Source organism: Mustela lutreola, chromosome 2, assembly GCF_030435805.1.
Source record: "Mustela lutreola isolate mMusLut2 chromosome 2, mMusLut2.pri, whole genome shotgun sequence".
In the NCBI taxonomy this organism is placed as follows: domain Eukaryota; kingdom Metazoa; phylum Chordata; class Mammalia; order Carnivora; family Mustelidae; genus Mustela; species Mustela lutreola.
The window spans coordinates 3,265,869-3,286,554 of NC_081291.1; the positions used below are offsets into that span (position 1 = coordinate 3,265,869).

The following is a 20,686-nucleotide window of genomic DNA, read 5'->3' on the forward strand; positions in this document are numbered from 1 at the left end:
AAGAGGACTGGTGACATCGTAACAAGGGATGAGGCCACAGTCACGCACGCAGAGGGACCAGCATGTAGGGACGCAGGGAGAAGACGCCGTGTGCTCGCCAAGCAGGGCGGCCTCGGGAGAAGCCGGCCCTGCCCACGCCCTGACCCCCAGCCCCCGCCTCCAGGACCGGGACAGTAAAGGCTGTTGCTGAGCTGGCCCGGCTGTGGGGCTTTGCTCCGGCAGCCCACGCAGGGCAGCACGTGGGGCACAGCTCCAGAAGGCTTAGGATAAAAACCATGACAAGAAGCGCATGAATCACCGGATGGCGACAGCTCAGACTGGAATGCGGGCCTGGGTGCTGACATCACGGGGAGGGGGCCCGTGGCCATTCCTTCCGTGGCTTTGGCAAATGGGTCCCTGTCTACAGTTTCCGGTAACCTCACCTACGACTCCCAACAGATGGACCAGCGACGCCTCCAGAACCAGTGGCCCGGCCCCACCCAGTGGAGCCCCAGAGGGGTTGCAGGCCTGGCCTGAGACCGCGTGGTTTGGGAACAGCAGCTCAAAGCCAGGGTCCAGGACTTCTTTGTCCGCTCCACAGGGAGGATTCCTGGCCCTCAAACTCAGGCACTCTTGTGCTGCCGTGGCCTAAGAAAAGTCCTGTTCCTCCATGTAAGAGAGAACGGGGGTCACCGTGGCTGTGGGGTCTGGCAGAGGGACACGCCGGGGGTTGCTGATGGCTGTAGCATTTGGGGGGCTCCCTCAAAAACGTTCTTGAGCTCCGCCAGCAGAGCAGTGAGGGGACCTGTGAGACCTTCGAGGCCAGTGGATCTCAGCTAGGAGCCGTCCTGCATGGTTGTCGCAGAACGCTGAACTCGAGTGACATGTCAGGTAGAGGCCAGGGACACTGCTTAACACGCCACAGTGGCCCGGACGGCCCTGGTGACAGGAGCGCGAGGGAGAGAGCCTGCTCTCAGCAAGCGGCCTTGTCTCACTGCCCAGGAGAAAGCAGTACCAGGCTTCCGGCCCGCAGGGAGTCAGGCTGAATGACCAAGCGCAGGGCCCTTGTTCCAGAGGCACGGGCCACAGAGGCGTGTGACAACCGCGGGCCGGGCGGAAGGAGAGGGCATGGCGTTGGCCCCAATAGCGGCGAGCCCGCCCGGCTCCCTGTGGTCTCTGCACACCTCTGGTGCCTCTCTGACGCCAGTGACCCCTCCTTTTCCTGGGAGCCGACTTCAATTTGCATGGTGGCGGCTGCTTTCCAGCATGGGATTCAGTGTCTTGCTTCTACTGACGCTTAGGACTGTGAAGTCTTCCTTTTCAGTCAGCGTAAGGATGAGGTGAGCTGAACCCAGGGCAGCAGAGTGTGGCGGATAGGGCTGTCACGGCCGCGCGCCCCGCTGAACCTCCCTGAGGCTCCAAGGCCACGGAGAAGTCAACCAGCAGCACACCCAGGTCTGACGCTACTGGCACACATCCCAGAAACAGGTCCCCCACCCTCAGAAGACCGGTCTTGCTTGACTGAATACCAGTAGCGAGACAGCCCCACAGTGCGTGGACAGAGAAAGACAGACACTAGGACCTGGGATCTGGCTTCCTCCAGAAGCTGCTGGCAAAACCCATCAAGACTGAGGCCGTGTGCAGCCTGGGCTCAGCTCTCTCACTGCCGGACCTCTCTCACAGGCAGGATCTGGGATTCTCGGCGCAGCTGACATCGGGGGCCAGATCGGTCTCGGTGGGCACGGCTGACCTGGCCACTGTAGGACGCTGAGCAGCAGCCCCGGCCCCTCTCTACTCGAAACCCGCAGCCCCAGGGCAGGACAATGACAAACGTCCCCAGACGCCACCCAGCGTCTCCTGGGAGAACTATGCCTGGTTAAGAACCACTGAGAACCTCCCAGAAGGTCAGGAGAGATATATCAAGATGTTCATTGTGGCGCTGTTTAGAACACAAAGCAAAATAAAAACCAAAACCTCGAAACAACCGAAGGGTCTGTCCATGTAGAACTAATTTAAACCTACGGTGACCCATCCATGCCCCAGGGACAGTTACCATCATGCTCGTCCCCCGTGTGCAGACTGCACTGCCCCCCGAATTCAAATGTCAAATCCTATCCCAAGGTGATGAGCCACTTGGGGCCATGGGATCCAATCGGACCTAGGACGCTAACACTGCTAGGAAAGCAGCTAAGGTTTGTTCTAGGCGACAAGAGCAGAGAACAGACAAGCAGGCAGACAGGGAAGTAGGTACCTACCCTCCCAGGAGGCCGCAGGGCACCACCAGTAGCCAGTGAACCGGTCGAATTCTTCCTGGATGACAAAGGTGGCCACGCCTGCAGACCTGGGGTCATCGAGGACGCTTGGCGAGCCTGCACGGGGAGGGAGGCACATGGGGTAAGAACATAGGGCAGAGCAGGTCTTTGCCCCCAAGCACTGTGGATGTCTGGGGCCGGAACATCCTACAGGTGAGGGCGTCAGGCGCACTGAGGGGTTGACCTACATCCCCAGCCCCCATCCGCTCCATTCCAGAAGCATCCTCAACCAGCTGGGACAGCAAACGTTGTCTCTGGACGTGACCAGTGTCCAAGCTGCCTGGGCTGAGCAGCTTCGGTTTAGAGAGAGGGCGCTGGGGCTGTGGGGGCAGGATGGGGGCCATGTGACTGGAGGCCACAGCCAGTGCAGAGCCCCACACATGTGTGCTGGAGGATGCGGTCACTCCTGGGGAGCAGGAGGTGAGGGGAAAATCCAGGGAGCACATGAGGTCTGAGCCGGACCGGGCGGTGTCAAACGGGAGGGAGGAGGCAGGAGGGCCCACATGAGCAGAGAGGCAGAACAAGCGCCTGGTGGGGGCCACAGGCCACTGGGACTGACTGCTGCAGAGGAAGCCACAAGTCAAGCAGGTGGGCTTCCCGTGGGGCCAGAGCGGGCCGCAGCAGGACCACACAGGAGGGCGAACTGGGCCGGCAGGGTCCATGCTGCTTGGGGCACGGGGATGATGGGTGGGAACGGGGGCCGCTCTAGGAGCTGTGCCAGTGGCCATGACGGCCATCCACACGGGTGCTCTGGGTCCCCGCCACCTCCCCAACCCTGGCCCGGAGCGCGCCCCCTGTCCTGGCCTCACCTCTGTGGCAGAAGGTCAGCCGCCGCTCCTCGCCTGTCTCGATGTTGGCCACCCACAGGTCATTGCTGTTGATGAAGGAGAAGAAGGCGGGGTCGGCAGGGCAGATCTTGGGGTCCATCCGGGGCCCGGTGCATTGGGTCTTGATTTCCAGGGGCTTCATGGGGGACACCTGGGGACACAGAGGCCTGGCTCAGGGGAACAGGAGGTCGCCCAGCCCCCGACCCGCCCACGGCCAGCGGCCAGGGCTCACCATGAACCCGTTCTTGCCCCCGTCCCGGCAGTGGAAGAGGCTGTTGCTGGCCTGGAAGAGGAAGAGGCCGCTCTCGCCGTGGAAGTCGTAGGAAGTGATGCCAAAGACCCCCAGGCGCTTCCGCTCCCGAAGGAGCTCCTCCTCCCGAGAGTAGACCCCGTGGTGGGGCGTGGCCTGGGGACACACAGGGACAGCGCTGCGTCAGCCAGGGACCCCAGCATCCTGGCCGCAGATCCTCCGGCCTGGACATTCCTGGGAGGAGTCTGCCAATCTGCCTGCGGTTCATGCCAGAGAGGGCCCAAGCCCGGAGGCCATGAGGGCACGCAGCAGGCGTGGGGTGACGAGGCAGACTGACTTCTGGGCGCACTGGAGACTTCCTCCTCTCTGGTCCCATCTCTAGGATTCCTCAGCCCATGTCTGTCCCCAGAGCCTCTCCAAGACAGACAGAGCTCTCCCCACCCACTGGCACGGAGGGCCACCCAAGGGGTACTGTTTCCTGGTCTCCAGTGCCAAGCCCGCAGACGCACTCCCTCCTGCCCCCATCACCATCCTGTCCACCAGAACTTGCCCACCAGAACTGAGCCCACCCACCGGCACCCATTCCTGCTCTCTGCATGCGGGGAGCCGGGCAAATCCAGGACTACCGGCCCGCCCATATGCCTAAACCTGGGAGGCCTAGGGAGATAGACTACTGCGGACACCAAGCAGCCTCCCTGAGAATTCTGAACACGATGGGGAGGTGCGAGGAACGCTGACACCCAGAAAGGCGTCTCTGAAAAGCAGAAGCCAGAGCACAACGCAGCCCGTCCTTGGTCGGCCTGGGGCGGACCAGGGACAGCAGGAGTAAGAGCTGCCATATGGGCGCAGGGAAACCCAAACTACGCCTCCGCCCGCTCCCCAGCAAGGAAACCCAGACTGCGCCTCCGCCGCCCCCCACCACGGGCCGCTGCGCTGCTTTCCCAACCAGAAAGAAGTCAACCTCCCCGGACACAAAGCGGGCCGCGGCACTCCCCAGCCATCTCCCCAGCCCCCCAAGCCAGCCGACTGCGGATGATGTTAATTATTAGCCCAGTTAAAGGACCTCAGTCTTTGGTGAGGCCTCAAAAAGGAAGAGATGCTTCTAGTAAGAGCTCTTATGGGAGCACCCACTCTGGGCCTGCGGAGTGCCGGGAGGAGTCTGCCCCGGCCATCGGGCAGCCCCCCTCCCCACTGCCAGGCAGACTGTCCCCCACAAGGCCCGTGGAAATGAACGGGCCACACAAGCACCATTTCCGTCACTGTGCACTGTGGCCTCGGGAACCAGCCTGATGGACACGTGACTCACGCTGCGCCCGGGCTCTCCTCTAGGTCACAAGGACACGAGAGGCCTCTCTTCCTTCTCAGGGACTCCCCGAGCTGTTCCTGAGTCCAGGGCGGCTCACCTGGAAGTGATCCAGCATCTGCTTCCAGGACAGGAGCAGCAGGGCCTCTTTCCGGACCTTCCTGGGTATCTCTGAGTAGAGGAGCGAGTTCTCGCGGCTGCCATAAGGCATCCCTTAGGGAGGGGTGGGGGGAGAAAAACCAGAATGGGGGACCTTGCCCAGGACAAGAAGAGGGTCTTGGGCCAGGGCCCTGGTTCCCCATGGCTGGGCCTGGCTGGTTCTGCTTCGACCTCCTCTGGCGCGTCCCGGAGGCACAGCCCTCCCCGTGGACCTTCCGACCCCGGGTGCGAGTATGTTCGTGACAGTGACGGGTCTTCTGCGCGACAGTGACAGAGACGTCTGCGCGAGGACCCAGTGCAGTTACTGAGGCAGCAGTGTGCAAGAGAACGGAAGCAAGCCCCGGGCACCCCAGCTCTCGAGGGCGAGGCTGTGGTCTTGGGTGTCCTCCTCTGTGAAAGGCTTTTGTGGGGGCCGAGAGCCGGCGCAGGTTAGAGGGACAGCACGTGCGCACTGGGGAGCTGGGAAACCGGCGTCTGACCAGCGCCTCTCTCCACGGCCGCGGGGCAGGGCGCTCTCCGGGGGGCACCGAGCAGCCCCTCCAGCCCCACCCACGCCTCGTCGGGAGCACCTCGGTGGGGAAAACCACAGATGTCCCCAGATAGCACCCACGGAGCTGACCCGACCTCGGACACAAGGACAGGAGCCACCTAGCCAAGACTCTACAGGAATGCAGCGAGCGGGGAACGACGCCGTCACACGGTGCCCGAGGTGCGTCACTCGGGAGAGGCCTGGACCTACGTTGCCAGTAAATGGCCGCGTCTCGAGGTCCTCCCTCTCTCGGGTGTGTCTTGTTGACACAGGTGCTGTCGTATCCCTAGTGGCAAATAAAAGCTGGTAGCGTTGCTGACTCAAGGAGATGACAGAGGACGGAGGGCTGTCGTTCACGGCCAACAGCAGACTGAGGGAGCAGGTCCCGAGCCTCTCCGGGAGGAAGGCCACGTGAGGCCAGCCTCACTTCAGGACCGCCACCTCGCCCACGCTCTCACGCTCCCGACTGGGGGCCAGGGAGGCCCCAGGCTCGGTGCCCCCAGGGCCAGAGCCGGACTGATGACATCGGCTCCCATGACGGTGAGCTCGACGGGCAGCTCCTCCGCGACAAGCCACATGGCGTCCCCACTCCTGACACTACTGGCACGTGAAGTAGAATCGGAGAAAGAACGTATTGAAGGGAAAATACAAGATCAATACAACTTCCTTTGGAAACCGATTCAGGGAAGATGCAGAGGTTACGCAGACCTGTGGGGGGGCGATGCTTACGGTCCCCCATCGAGGGGCCCCGGACACTGGATGGTCCCCTTCCCCCATCCCCAGCTGGAGACGCAGGTGCATGACCCACCCATCCAGGCCACCCACGAGGCGTCCTTCCCTCTCCAGTTCGCACGACTCGTGGGGACGAGAATCACGTGCTGCGTGACCCCGTTTGTGTGCATTGCCCAGAACAGGCAACTCCGGGGAGACAGGACGTGGACTCATGGTTGCAGGAGAGAGGCAGGCAGAAGGGAGCGATGCCTCATGGGTCCTGAATCTCTTTCTGGGGTGATGGAATGTTCTGGAATTAGGCAGTGGTGACGTATGAGAAACCACTGAGTGGTCCACTTTTAAAAGAGTGAGCTTTCGGCTCCATGAATCAGACCTCATGAGAGAGAGTGGTCCCGGAGCGGGGTGCAAGCCAGGAAGGCAGCAGCTGGCAGTCAGCAACCAGCAGCAGGAGCTCTGGACACCCCCTGCCCCGGGGCTCTCAGGGAGAGCCAGAGCTGTCCAAACAGGAAGTCAACAGTGCAGCCTTGCCAAGGACATTGGAGCCGCCGCCTCTGTCCAGCGGCTGAGTAAGTGATGGCACCAAATAGCACATGCGAGCGAATTCCGTGTGTCATATCGGTGACACTGGGTGCACAAAGCTCGGGTCTGACTTCTTCTGGCCCTGCCCGACAGGGTCCCGGCCCCCAACATCCACCGGGGTGGCAGGTGGCCCGGGGCCACACAAGCACCATTTCCGTCACCGTGCACTGTGGCCTCGGGAACCAGCCTGATGGACACATGACTCACGCTGCGCCCGGGCTCTCCTCTAGGTCACAAGGACACGAGAGGCCTCTCTTCCTTCTCAGGGACTCCCCGAGCTGTTCCTGAGTCCTCTGTCCTACACGAGACACCATGTGCAGGGGACTGGCTGACCCACATGGAGCAGGGAGCCGCCACCATCCCATCTTCCTGGCGACAGAAGTCCTCTGTTCACATCCTTAGCGTTGGACTTCATCGCACACATCTGGGAGAGCCTTTCGAGAGCCCGGGCCGGCTGGCTCCCCGCAGAACGGCGAGCTGGTGCCTGCTGAGAAGGCAGGGGCTGCCAGGGGCAGCACAGGGGGCAGGCTGCGTGTCTCAGAGCACCCTGAAGGCACTGAGGGACACGGACGGGTGACCAATGTCACCTAAAAGAGGCAGGATGGCTCCGAGATGTCCTAGGAAGGTTCTGGGGTCTCAGCCAAGCCCACAGCAGTCTCGAGCTGCCCACACCCAGTGTGGCAGGCCTCCCGCAGTCTGCAGGGACCCACTCACCCCAACACCCCCCCCAACCACGGACTGCAGACAGTCTGCTCTACGCTGAACCCATTGGTTCCCCGCCGCCGACGTTCAGGAGCTCATCCATCTCTGCTGGCGGCTGCAGCCCAACAGGAGGCAAGCGGGCAGCAAGGAGCGTGTGTGGAGAGGAGCACGTGCCGAGCAGATGCCCGGGCCCCACGCGGCTCCAAGGTTCTCGGGGCCAGGACACAAGGCCCGGGGTGGGGGCTCTCTGGCACCCGCCGTGTCCTTCCTATGAGGTGCCCCCGGTGGCTCAAACTGGCTCCGGGGGCTGCTGTCCCTTTCAGCGGCGCTGCGGGTGGCTGGACAACGGCCCCCAAGTGCTCTGGTCCTCGTCGCCAGAGCCTGTGATTACGTTACGTCCTGCGGCGAGAGGGACCCCGCAGACGGGATGAAGCAGAGGGTCCGAGCTGGGGAGAGCGGCCTGGACAACCCAGTTGGGCCTGATATGGGGTCACGAGTCCCCAGAACGGAGCTGGGGGGGTTTCAGAGCCCAGCGGCCAAGAACAGCAGTGCAGCCACGGGCCAAGGAGCACGGGAGCCTCCAGAGCTCAGAGGAGGCAAGGAGCCAATTGTCCCCCAGCCCCTGGAGGGAGCACAGTGTGGCCTTCCACACGCCTTGATTTGGGCCTCGACAAACTGATTTGGGGCTCCCGGTCTCCAGCACAGAAGCAGCAGCCACTGCAGCCCACAAGACCTGGCCCCGTGTAACCCCGGGAGCCATGGCCCCTCAGGTAACAACGTGGGAAGCCCGCTCCATCGGCGGCTCCCAGGCCAGAGTGGGCAAGCCCTTTCCTGTAACGCGCGCGTCTTCGACTCTGGGGGCCACACAACGCCCAGAGAGCCACCACACACTGAGCCCTGTTCTAGATCCCTCCTTTCCAAACTCCGTGCCCGCCGGGCCACCGTGTGGCCTCCACATGCCTCCCTACGAAGAGGGGCTGCATCCACTCTGGGAAGGGGAGAGCCGGGCAGCACCCACGGTGGTCACTACTGGCGCCCTCGGCCGGGGTCGGCCCCGGGCGGAGGACAGCCTGCATTCACGACCGCGTGCCACCCCTCACCCAAACCCTGCCGGGAACCAGGCTGGCGCGAGGCCTCCCTGGTGCCCTGAAGCTCTTACCCAGCTGGCAGGGAACACAAACCCACCAATGATCACAGGCGGCGTGCGAAGGGCCGCAGCCGGGGCACACACCCGACAAGGGTGTCAGCGGCCAGGGCACATGCCCAACGAGGATGTCACTAGCAGTCTGTGTGCTTGTGCCAGTATATAGGGCGGGGTGGCAACCGCGTGGCCAGCCCCCCTCTGTTATTAGCTCGCGGCACGCACAGTACACAACCACGGCACCCTTCTTTGAGCCTCAGGGCCCCTCTTAGCACCCTGGCCCATGGCGAGTGCACACTGGACTTACTGGTGACCCCACCGCTAGGAGTCGTTCACTGGCCCGGCCCAGCCGGCTGGAACCGGAGACAACCTCAGGGGCTCAGAGCCACATGCAAGGCCTAACCACAGCGCTGCTGCAACCGGGGGGCCGGCCCTGCTCCGCTCCCCTCACACCTGGCCCTGCGGGCGCGCTGCACCAGATCGTCACCGTAAACGGAGAGCTTACCTAGGTAGTAGAGGCGGTGGGAGTGCGGGCTTGACTCGTCTGTCTTCTGCACAAACTGGAAGTCATGCGGGGCCTTGTTGACAATGAGGCCCGAGTTCTTGCGGCTGCCGTGGATGATGCTCCGGAGCCCGTCCCACGAGTGCTTCTGCACCTGGAAGCGGGATGCCGGGTCGTCCATCTCGACCGTGTCACCCCGCTCGGACACCGGTGCCCCGGTGGCCATCCTCTCTGTCCCCTCGGAGTTCAGCGAGAAGCTAGAAGCAGGAGGGGACAGGGTGGAAAGAGGGTGATGCACAAGTTTCGATTACAAGCTGGCCCCTCGCCAGACACTCCTGGCCGCCGCCCAAGACGAGCCCCCACCCGTGTACCCCTTGCCCAGCCCTCCTAAATAGGTCCCAAATTACTGTCTCTTTCCAGCGACCACAAACGCTTCTAAGATCCAAGCCTTGGTCACCTCTGATTTTAAGAGACCCAAACATTCAATGCAAATCTGATCTCCTCACTTAAAGTTCTTCCTTAGTTTTACCACGACCCCTGGGGTAAAAACCAGTCCTTGTCATAGGCTTCAAGGCTCTCTGCCCTCTGGCCCCTGCCAGCCTCTCAAACCTCAACCCCCTTTATCAGTCCTCCCGCCAAAAACAGCCTTGCCTCTGTGCCGCAAACAGGGCAGATCCCTTCCTACCCCCAGGGCCTTTGCATGTGCCACTTCTGCGCAAAACACTTTTCTCCTCTCTTTGCTTGACTAACTTCTAATCAGATCTCAGGGTAAACATCTCTTGGGTCCTCAGAAACCTTTGAGAACCACCTGTGCCAAAGCTGGTCTCTCCAATCGTCTTTCACACATTGCACCCCTCTGTTACCCCTGCCCTCAGGGCATTTGTCATAATGGTTGGTTGTTGATCTCTTGTCCCATTCGCAGGAGTATCCCCAAAGTCCGCACGAGGGCCTGACTCCCAGCAGGCATTCCACAGAGGGCCGTGGAAGGACTCTCTTGCATTAAGCCTGCTGGGAAACACTCACGTGCAGAGGACTGAGCATAAAGAATTGACCGGTAAAGCTTGTCACCCACGCCATCCCACTGGGGGTCCGGCGCGGCAAACTCTCGTGCCCCGCCGGAGGGGCTCAGGGCAACAGGTGGCTGTGAGCAGGGAATATGCAAACCAGGTGAGGGCGTGAGCGTCCTGGCCTCTCTCGTCCGGCTCCCCGAGCGGCTGCGGCCGAGGCGCGCTCGCTCCCTTCTCCCACCCTTGCTGCTGAGCACATTTCTTGACCGGACTGGCCTGGCCAGGCAAATATTTGTCTTAGGGAAATCTAAACACAGCCGGTGACCCGGTTCTGGAAGAGCTGGGTCTCCAGTGAGGCCAAAGTGAGCAGGGTAGCCTCCCTTTCCTCCACGGCCACAGAATGGTCGAAAGCCTTGCTGGATGCTGGGTCTCCTCGTGTTCCAGGATTAGCAGCTTTGCTTGGCGGGCAGAGTTTGGGGTTCCCTGGCCGGAAGTGGGAGTTGCTACTTCCAGACCCCGGGCAGGGACAGCACAAGTCAAGGGCTTTTAGAGAGGCCCCAGGCAGAGCTGTGTCCCCCTTCACACGGGTGCCCGCCAGTTCCCAGAAGGCCTCGCCCCCTGCCAGGAAGAGTCCGCCACTGCCCCCTACCAACCCCAGACCAAAGTCACCATCACAGGAGAAAGACCCCTGTCTGCTACCACGAGAGGGAGCAGGAGAGAGACACTTCTAAGCATGGCCTCTGTGGGCCAATCTTCAGAGTCCCCTTTCCAGGCCGACCCTGTATCAGAGAAGAGCCAGAAACGCCTCCCTCGCTCCATCCTCCGTGACCCGGGCAGGGCTGGGGTGGGGGCAGCAGAGCAAGCCAGGCCTTCTTGCCCCCCAGCCACGAAAAAGCACATTCAGTCCAGTACTTCCTACGGTGGCTTTGAAGACACAGATGACAGGTCATAGGAGCTTTCAGGGCCCTCGGGTCAAATAAGGAGAGCCAGGGAAGACAGGAGACTCCCCGAGGATCAAATTTGGTGCTAGGGCGGTGCTGGGCACGGGGAGTGCTAGGCAGGGGCCAGGACGGGCTGAGCACTCCAGGACCCACACGGCCCCAAGCGCTATTGGCAGCAAGCCCGGAAAACCGGGCCAGGGGACTCCTTTCACCGGCCCGGCCCCCCACCCCACCCCCGAACCTGCTGCCACAATCCAAGCCTTGCTCACAGCAGAAAAACAGATCACGACCTCCAGGGCTCCCACAGGGGACCCCACAAGCTAAGGGCCTGGCAGGGGCACTCACACAATCATAGGGCTAATCTCCATAGCAAAGAACAATTAAAAAAAAAAAAGATCTTGCCTCCGATCACTGCAGAGAGCCCAGGGAGCAAGAATATGATCCAGGAGATGAGAAATGAAATGAAACATCGGGAGAAACTTCTAGGAATCTTCTAGCTGCGGCCAGGCGGCCTGAGCTCCCAGACAGGCCAAGGCTTGGTGCTACGCCCGGGGCCTCCACTGACCTCCCTCCTCCCCAGAAGCAGAGAGAGACTGCCGAGGAGGCGGGGGACGAGGAAGAGGTTAAGTAACCGCGGCCCTTCCTAGGCCGGCCTGCGCCGGGCTTCTCCACTCAAGAGTTTACACAGCTGGGGAAACGAAAGTGGATTCCAAGCCACTCGGGCCGGTCCACCTCGCTTCCTTCTGTGGGTCAGCGGGACACCAGCATGCAGCCCAGGAGCTCTGGTGCGGGACGGTCAAGGCCCCAGGGGAGTTCAGAGACCTATCAGCCGTAAGTGGGCACTCCAAGAGCCAGGACCACACCGCCCCCCCCACCCCAGCACGGCCCCAGGGCAGCCACCGGAGACCCAGGCGGGGCCTGAGACCAGGGAAGCAGTCGGAAAGCAAGAAGGAACTGCGCACTCTGTGCTGGGAGCATTCAGCTGACCGCAGAGTGATGCGACAGGAAGGAAGGCGGGCGACCTAGCTCGGGAGGAAATGCCCGAGCAGCCCTGGGACACGCGCTGAGCCCCCGCAGGTGGGGGTTCCCCAGAAACAGCAGGCCATCCTCTGCCCTACCAGGGTTGCCCCGGGCACCATGTCGGCCCTCCACAGTCACAACCAGCTGTACAGACTCCGCATGCAGCCTGGCCTGTACCCGCCAGGGACCTGCTGCACTCGACAATGGGGACTCGGGTCTCCAATGCTAACTGACCTCCTGACATGTCTACTACTCACTGGACACTGGGAGCCTGCATCTGGGGAACGAATCGCTGTACTCAGCATCACCCCTGTCTTCCAGAACCTCTCAAATTCCCTTCCTGCCTCATGGCTTGTACTTGCTAAAAGGAAATGAATCCAGGAGGGGCAGAAACCGACGGTGAGGCAGGCCCGCTCCACAGGGACTTGCTATGGTCTTCCTCTCACGCAAGGCCCCAGGCACGGGATTCACCAAGTGCCCGAGCCTCACGGGTCCAACTATAATTACTTCCAACTACAACCTTGATGACTGAGCTCAGGGGTCATGCCGCATTTGGGAGGCCGCAAAGTAGGCTCAGGTCAAATGACCTGCCCAACGTCACCCCCACAAGGAAGCAGAAGGGACCCCACGGCTATTGGACCCAAAACCCACATCCTAACCACCAGGCCACTGGTTCTCAGCTGGGGCTGATCCCGCCCGAGGAGGCACCAGGCAATGTCTGGGGTGCTAACGTCGAGGGGGCCGGGGCCAGGGGTGCTGCTCCACCTCCTACAGAGAATGACTTGGGCCCTGTGACAGCAGTGACCGGCTGAGAAACCCTACAGCAGCCCACATGGCCTCCTCAAGCAAAACAGCCAGAGGCTTGGGGACACGCAGAAAGGAAGGGGCGGCAGGGCATGATGGGTATCCTCCCAGACCTATGACATCGTCAGAAATTTGGGAACCTCTGAAACGTGCTCAAAGATCAGGGCTTCCGAGGCCACACCCCTTACCTTCTCCAACCTTGTGTGTTCTCGTGGTCCAGGCGGAGCTTCTTAACCTTCCGCATCAACCACCCGGCTGACCTCAGGAGGGTGGGGGAGCCTACGGGAAGAGAGCCCCAGGGCGGTAACTCCAGGCAGTCTGGGAACGCACACTCTCGGCCCTCCTCCCCTGCCCATTTCTCTCGGGACACCCAATGCCAAGGGCATCCTGATAAGGCCCTGCCCAGAAATTCTAGAAGGCGCCTGGCATTTGCCAGAAACCAGCATCTTTTCTGCCACGCAGGTGCAGTCCTCCCAAGGCCAGCAGTCCCTGAGAAGAGGCCAGTTTCAAATGACGCCAGGGACGGCATCCTTGGTGCTCACCAGAAACCGACTCATCCCTTGTTCCCCGCTGTGGCCACTCTCTGACGGCCTTCCCGACCTCAGCTCCTTCCTTTGCCCTGGACCACAATCTCCAGCCATGCTGGCCTCGCTCTCCCCTACGTACTCGGACCCTTTCTCACCTTAGAGCCTTTGTTCTTGCCAGTCCTGCTGCCTGCAGTGCCCTCCCCTGCTTTCCCGACCACCTGCCCCTCCTCTCCTCCACGCCTCAGTCTCGCCCCTTCCAAGGTCTTTCCTGGTACCCGATCTAAAGTCGCTAACCCACAGGGTGCCTGGGTGGCTCAGTGGGTTAAGCCTCTGCCTTCGGCTCAGGTCATGATCCCAGAGTCCCAGGATCGAGCCCCACATCGGGCTCTCCCCTCAGCAGAGCCTGCTTCCTCTCTCTCCCCACTTGTAATCTCTATCTGTCAAATAAATAAATAAAATCTTTAAAAAAAAATAAATGAAGTCGCTAACCCAACACACACAACACCTAGTCCTCAGTGTGCCAAGGATGGGGGAAAAGTTGAGTAAGATCCTCAGGCCGTCACTAGGCACTCGCATAAGTCTCTGATGGGTCAGATTTTACGACCGCGGCACCTGTGGGCCACCTCCTCGCTCCCTCCCACTTAGTTCACGGATCTCAATGGTGCAACACCCTAGGACCTCAGTAAGTCAAATGATTACGGAATATAGAGTCTCTCGGGGATCAACTGATTCCCCTAACCTAATTCCCCTATTCCACAAACAGGGCCAGTTCTGCTCCCAGGAGCCATTTCCAGGCGTCATGACCAGGAGGCACGGTACCAGCTCGTTGGCCAGGGAGGGTAAGCGTCACAGGGCATACAGGACACTCGCCTCCACTCCCCACTGCAAAGATGGCTGTGGGTGCTGAGGCTGAACCCCGGCTCCAGCAGAGTGAGCACTCTTCACCAGGATGTCAGCTCCGGGGCTGGGGGGTGTGGGGAGCAGGCCTACGTCGGTCCTGTCTCCTCTACTTCTCTGAGCCCAGCACCATGCCTGGCACACACGAAGCATTTTTGGCCAAATTATCGAGACCCTGTCCTTCCCCGAATGCTGTCTGAAGTCAAAGGGAGCCCTGGTTTGGTCAGCAACCAAGCCCCTTCTCGAGGAGAAGCCAGGCCCCCCGGTAGGCAGGTGCCCTGATGCTTCAAGAAGAAAGCAGCACATGGCCCCGGGACAGAGGCTGGAGGGGACAGATGAAGCCAAATGTCACCTTAAGCAGCACTGGTCTCACTCGCAGTCCTGTGGCGAAAAGAGGGGTCGCTGTTGTCAGAGATTGGGGTTCAAAGCCTGGCTCTATAACTTCTGGTCTCTGTGACCTTGAGATGCTGCTTAACCTTTCAGTTAATTTAGGTTAAGTTTAACCTCTCGGTTAAATTGTGTCTCAATTTCCCCAGCTACTGAAGACATTACCTACGCCAAGGGCTGCTGTCAGAATTAGGTGCTCAAGTAAAATCCTAGATGTGGCAGAATCTAGATGTCAGCTAATCCCGTCAACGAAACAGGTCGCTGAAAATCCCAACACGGGGACAATTGGACCAAAGCTCCTTTTAGAGCCAAGATCCCGGCAGCACGCCCTGGGTTAGGTGTTGGGGGGGACAGAGCCACACCTCCACCCGTTCTGGCTGCCGTCAGCATTCCCCCCGATTCTCCCACAATCTTCCAGGGGGTTCTTCCTGGGTAGCCGCTGGAGATGCTGGATGGAAAGAAAAGTCTCCAGCAAGGGCCCACAAAAACCACAGCCACTGGCCTGGGTCCCAGCCAACCGCCTAGGAGGGCAATGACCTCAGGGTTGTAGAAAACCACTTCCTGCAGCCTTCTGTATCCTGGAGCACGAAAATGAATCCCACCAGCCCACATACCCGCCATCACGGTCACCCCACCCCACCCCAACTGACCTTCTAGAGGGTCCAGAAAGCCTCCATTTCAGCTGCAGGCGTGGGACTCAGACCTGGACGGAACCAACGGGTCATTAATGCAGCAGGTTAATGGAGGGGCAGGCTATCGACTCGCTCTCCCTGCAGGCGGGAGTCCTGACCGGCGGCCCAATCCTCACCTGAACAGGCTCTAGAGATGCCTCGGGACCCGGCAGTGCTGTCTGCGGGCCCGAGCTGCCCTCGGGAGAAAAGACCTCCCACCTGGCCCAATTTTCCCGGGAATCAGCCAGGGACTACACCGCAGTGCACACCTCCAGGGCTTCAGTCCCAGCTCCTGGAAAGCGCGTTGGTTCTTGCCACCGAGACAAGGGACTCCCTCACGGCGGGGCGGGCGGGGGAGCGCCAGCGGGCGGGGGGCCAAGGGAACGGGGCCCTTCTGATGGCTCCGCTGCAGCAAGGATGGGGAAGGGTCAAGGCCGGTCTAAAGCTGCGTGGGAAGACGGTGGGCGGCGGGACCCGGCCGGGGGGGAGGCTGAGAGAAGGGGCTGGCTGGCCCCTGTCGGGTTGTGGGCTGGGGGAGGCCACGCGCTGGGGCGGGGTGCGGCGGGGCGGGCAGGAAGCAGGTCCGGGAGGCGGCCTCCGCTCCCTTACGGGGAACGTGTGTTTGCTTGGGGAGGGGACCTCCAGAGCCCGCGGGCAAGGAGCGCGCGGCGGGTGCGGCCACGCCCGGAAGGGGCCGCGGCGGGTGGCTTGGGCAGCGACCCGACGAGCGCGGAGGCTGGGTCGGGGAGGGACGGAGAGGTGGCCCGGCCGCCGCAGCAGGCGGGAGGGGAAGAAGGGCTGACGAGGGCCCCGCGCTGAGGGGAAACCGAGGCGGGGGCTGTTAGAACGGGGAGTCGGGTCCGCGGCAGGGCCGGGGTGCGGGGAGGCCGGGGCGGAGGGCACCCGAGAGGCGGGTCAATGGCGGGTCCACGGTCAGGGCTGAGGGGGGGCCGGTCGATGGCGGGTTCGGGGTCGCGGCCGAGGCCGGACGGGCGCGCGTGCGCTGCTCACCGGGCTCGGGGCCGGCGCGGAGTGGCGGCCGGGCTGGGCAGGGCGTCCCGGGGCCGGAGGGGCCTCACACTAGAGGCTCCATGCCCGGGACTGCGGCCCCGGAAGTGGCGGGCGCGGGGGACAGCAGCAGCGGCGGACACGGGGGAGCCGGCGGCTCGGGCCCCTTTGACCCGGAAGTTGAGCTGCCCAGGCGGCGGCCTACAATTGGCCCGCGCCCGAGCGGTACCAAGGGGCCCACGGCGCTAGGGGGGGATGCGCCTGTTCGGTTCTTGCGGGCAGAGGCTTGGAATTTCCCTGGGGCGGCATCTTCCGGCGCGGGGAGGGACGCTGAAGAGGGACACCCCTATGCAACTTGGTATCATCCAGCCAGACCCATAATACTTATACTAATAGCGTCTGGAAAAGATAGATCCCGCCGAAGCGTTGGTGGTATAGTGGTTAGCATAGCTGCCTTCCAAGCAGTTGACCCGGGTTCGATTCCCGGCCAACGCAAACAAAAGGGTTGGGTTTTTTTTAACTTTTACCATAACTTATTTAAATTTGGTTACTAAAAGCGCCCAATTGGAGCTTTTCTTTTTTTTTTTTTTTCCCCCCCAATTACCCTGAAGTAACTTTTAAAACGACGGGAGAAATCTAAAAACCACGGGTCAGGAATAATCGGTGCCACTTTACGATGCTACAGCGAGCGAAAACGCAAGTGTGTTCCCGCCCGGGATCGAACCGGGGACCTTTCGCGTGTGAGGCGAACGTGATAACCGCTACACTACGGAAACCGGGAAGGGGGAGGGCCCCGGGGGCTTTCATAGAGCGCGCGGTTTCGAGAATTCCGGCTCTTCCCTAGCTCCGGGCTCTCCCGCTGGGGCGGTGCGCGCTGGGTCTGTCCGAGCTGCCCTCGGAGCTCTGCTTTTGGGTTTTTTTTGTTTGTTTGTTTGTTTGTTTGTTTGTGTTTGTTTTTGTTTTTTGTTGTTTGCTTTTTTTAAGCTAGGAGGAGGACCGAGGATAAAGGCAAGAATTTAGGGTCACATTGCTGAATAATCTGCCCCCAGCCCTCCACCCCAAGACCGGGATTAGAGTGCGGGGAGCGAGGCAGTGGCTTCAGCTTCAGCCAAAAAAAACCTCAAGAATCAAGGTAAATGATGTTTGAATGCACGATACCAAGAGACCCTATGAGTGGCCGCATAATTCCGTAAGGAACAATATATCAAAACTAGAACTCGAGACAGGTTTTGGCACTGCCTTGCCGAGAAGTCCTAATGGGGTCCGAGGCAAGTGCAAGAACGTGTGCCCCTCTGTATCTGTTCTCGTGCATTCTTGAAAGGCAATTCCCCCTTCTCCCCAAAAGCATCTTCTGGGAAATACTGAAACTTAAAAGTAGGTGCTTTATGATTCAAAACATGAAGAACTTTTCGTCATGTCACTTTTCTGCGTTTAATGGAACAAACACATGGATCCCATTTGCAACATTTACTTCTGGGGAAAGATTAACCATTGGAAGTTACCTAAGACAGTTTTTCGGGATGCCTCAGAGCCTGGTAGGGCAAGCACTCTCCTGGCCACAGAGCACAAAGACCCTTCTATATTCTTTTCCTGCTGCTGCTGTGACTTAAGACCACAGACAGTGGTTGCAAAAAACCACAAGCTTATTACATATGGTTCTGGAAAGGGGAGTCTAAACCCTGATCTGGAGTGACTAGAACCCAGATGTGGGCACGGCTGGCGCCGGAGGCTCCAGGGACAATGGCTTAGCCGGACTTTCCCAGCCTCTGGAGCCCTGATGGCCCCAATCCTCTGTTTCTGTTGGTGCCCCGCCTTCTTTAATTTGGAACTTCTTGCCTCTCTCTTGTATGTGACTCCATGAAGTCCCCCCCCCACACACATATGCAAAATAAGCTTCCCATCTTGAGATTCTTACTGCGTTTGCAAAGTCTCTTTTGCCGTGTGGAGGAGCCTAGTCACAGGTTCTGGGGGTTAAGATGTGGCCTTTGCAGAGGATTATTCTTCTCTCCTTATTGGACATCGTTCCCTAACATCCTTTTTGATGGCAGTATAGTAGTTCATTCATTCATTCATTCAACAATGATTTATTGACCACCTACTATGCGAAGGGGGCAGCGCAGCAGTCCCAGCTGTCCTGGGGGTGGTGATGAGGGGGCTAATTTGAGGGAAACTTAGACCCTCCTTATGCTGCCCTGCCCACAGCTTCCAACCCTCCTCTCCAGATGCCTCCTCTGCCTCCCCTTCCCTCCCTGGTTGCCCAGTCTGGGCCTTGGCCCTCTTCCCTCCACACCCGCACCCCTCCCAGGCCACCTTGTCCTCTTTCAGAGTTCAAACCTGGTGGACACCCATAGTCCTGACTCCCTCCAGGGCCTCCCCTGAGCTCCAGACTGGGATCCAGCTGACCCTCAGTGTCTCCATGCAGGGCGTGGGGGGGGGGGGTCCATGGCTGTCCCAAACTTATCATGGTCCAAACTGAACTCCCTGACTTTCTGGAACCTGCTTGCTATGGACTGAACATGGTGCCCCCCGCCAATCCCTATGTTGAAACCGACCCCCAAGGTGATGATATTGGGGAGGTGGGGTCTTGGGGAAGGGGTTAGGCCATGGGGATAGAGTCCCCATGAATGGCATGAGTGCCCTCATGAGAGAGGCTCCAGAGGGCTCCCTGCCCCTTCTGCCCTTTGAGCCCACGGGGAGAGGACAGTGGTCATTGCCCAGGAAGAGACCCTCACCAGACATGGAACCTGCCGGTGCCAATCTAAGACGTTGCTCCTTCCTCCATCCCCCGAATGAGCTGAGGACGGGTGGTCTCCTTCTTTCCAGATGCTCAGCAGAACCTGGGAGCTGCCCCAGCCTCCTTGCTTCCCCACCCATATCCAATCACTCAACAAATCCAGTTAGGGCTGCTTTCAAACCACACCCAAAATCAGATCACGGCTTCCCCTGGACGGCCATCTCCCTGGTCCACCCAACCATCATTGTCCTGTACCCCTCCCTTCTGTCCTGTGCCCTGGCTCATGGCCTCGCCCTCACAGTTCATCCTCCCTGTGGCGGCCACCTGTGAGCGCCCGTAAGCACCTGAGTCAGGTCCTGTCCTCCTCTGCCCACAGCCCGCCAGGGCTCCCACCTTCCTGCGGTAAAAGTGGACATTGTCGCTGAGGCCCACCCAGCCCTTGCAGGAAGACCTGTGCTGGTCCCCTTTCTGCGCTCACTTCTTTCCCCTTCACCCAGCCTGCTCCAGCCACATAGGCCTCCTCACTGGTTCCTCCAACTGCCAGGCAGGGCCCTGCCCCAGGACCTTTGCACAGGCTGTGCCCTCTGGCACAAGCATTTTCAGAACTCACTACCTCTCCTCCTTCAATTCTTGATTTCAATGTTACCCCCTCAGAGGAGACTTCCCTGAGTTCCCCCCAACTCAGCTCCCACAAATTGAGTGTCTGTCACTTCATCGTGTTCTTTCGGTGGCTTATTTGTCTCTGAAAAAAATCACATTTGTGGATTTGTTTGCTTGTCTGTCTTCTGTCTCCTCCACTGGAATATGAACTCCACCAGCTTTTGCGGGCTTTGCTTGCTTGTTGCTTTGTTTGAATCTGTTTTGGTACGTATGTGTCACTGTGGGGTCAGCAAAGGTTTCTCGAAATTATGAGCACATAAGGGTTGGCCAGAGTAGAGAAGACCTGGGAATGGGAATGAAGTAATACAGGTGGGCTTCCTGGTGGAGGGGAAGTAGCTCAGAAAACATGTCATCTCCCCCGTGAACCCCATCAAGGTCTGAGAGCTCATTCATCTGCCAAAACAAAACCAAACAAAACACAAACAAACGAAAACTTTAAAATGATTTCTTGGGTCATTCAAACCCACGTGGGGCAACTGATGTGTTGGGTGACATCCCATCGCCCCTCCTCTCAGCCTGGGTTTGCCAGCAGGGTCAGAGAGGTGCCCAGGCTGAAAAGGACGCTACTTCCTTCTTTCCACCAGGTGTCAGCAGGAACACGACCGCCAGGCATCATCCAGCGTCCTCTGCCTCCCAACACGGCCCCTCCCGCTGCCCTAACCACCCTCCCTTCCAGCCCCGCTCTGAGCCCCAGACCTCAGCATCTCCAAGTCAGACACTCCACTCCCCCAACACACACACCCAACACACATTTGCTGGAGTGTCCCTGTCCCCAAGCAGGTCACCGCGGCAGGCAGGATTGCTGGCCTGTCCTACCAGGCGTCTACCCATTCCGGAGGTTGGAGAGAGGAAGTGGAAGGAGAAAATAGAGAAAAGAAGCAGAGAGGGATTCAGTATTTCCAGTCTGGGAAAAGTCTGTTGCAAAGGCTGGCGTCAGATCCCTTTGGATGTCTGAGAATAACACACACGAAGTAACAGAAATAGATACTAGGAAATGTCACACTTTAAACTCATT

General features: G+C 60.0%; 1 protein-coding gene, 1 long non-coding RNA gene and 2 other non-coding genes across 10 annotated transcripts in view; 2 read left to right on the forward strand and 2 right to left on the reverse strand.

The window, feature by feature from the left end:
- DPP9 (dipeptidyl peptidase 9) overlaps positions 1 to 16,456 on the reverse strand; it is a 38,808-nt gene extending 22,352 nt beyond the window's left edge. For 2 of the 7 annotated variants that reach the window (XM_059159549.1, XM_059159554.1), the window contains exons 1-8: positions 16,281 to 16,456; positions 15,249 to 15,301; positions 12,976 to 13,066; positions 9,019 to 9,272; positions 4,772 to 4,884; positions 3,351 to 3,524; positions 3,101 to 3,269; positions 2,235 to 2,348 (exon numbers count right to left, since the gene is read on the reverse strand). In XM_059159549.1, the coding sequence (XP_059015532.1) occupies positions 2,235 to 2,348; positions 3,101 to 3,269; positions 3,351 to 3,524; positions 4,772 to 4,884; positions 9,019 to 9,272; positions 12,976 to 13,031 (880 nt within the window). In that variant the 5' untranslated portion in view covers positions 13,032 to 13,066; positions 15,249 to 15,301; positions 16,281 to 16,456. Of the gene's footprint in view, positions 1 to 2,234; positions 2,349 to 3,100; positions 3,270 to 3,350; positions 3,525 to 4,771; positions 4,885 to 9,018; positions 9,273 to 11,365; positions 11,553 to 12,975; positions 13,067 to 14,563; positions 14,593 to 15,248; positions 15,302 to 15,538; positions 15,635 to 16,280 lie in introns of those variants that run through there. The other 5 variants (XM_059159553.1, XM_059159552.1, XM_059159551.1 and 2 more) reach the window with 4 other exon arrangements.
- On the forward strand, positions 11,620 to 13,790 carry LOC131823340 (uncharacterized). Its single transcript, XR_009350557.1, has 2 exons — positions 11,620 to 11,794; positions 13,250 to 13,790. It is a non-coding gene; the product is annotated as an uncharacterized LOC131823340 (long non-coding RNA).
- A 244-nt stretch (positions 16,457 to 16,700) lies between the features above and the next one.
- Positions 16,701 to 16,772, forward strand: TRNAG-UCC (transfer RNA glycine (anticodon UCC)). The gene has a single exon. It is a non-coding gene; the product is annotated as a tRNA-Gly (tRNA).
- A 208-nt stretch (positions 16,773 to 16,980) lies between these two features.
- On the reverse strand, positions 16,981 to 17,053 carry TRNAV-CAC (transfer RNA valine (anticodon CAC)). Its single transcript has one exon. It is a non-coding gene; the product is annotated as a tRNA-Val (tRNA).
- Positions 17,054 to 20,686: the final 3,633 nt, after the last annotated feature.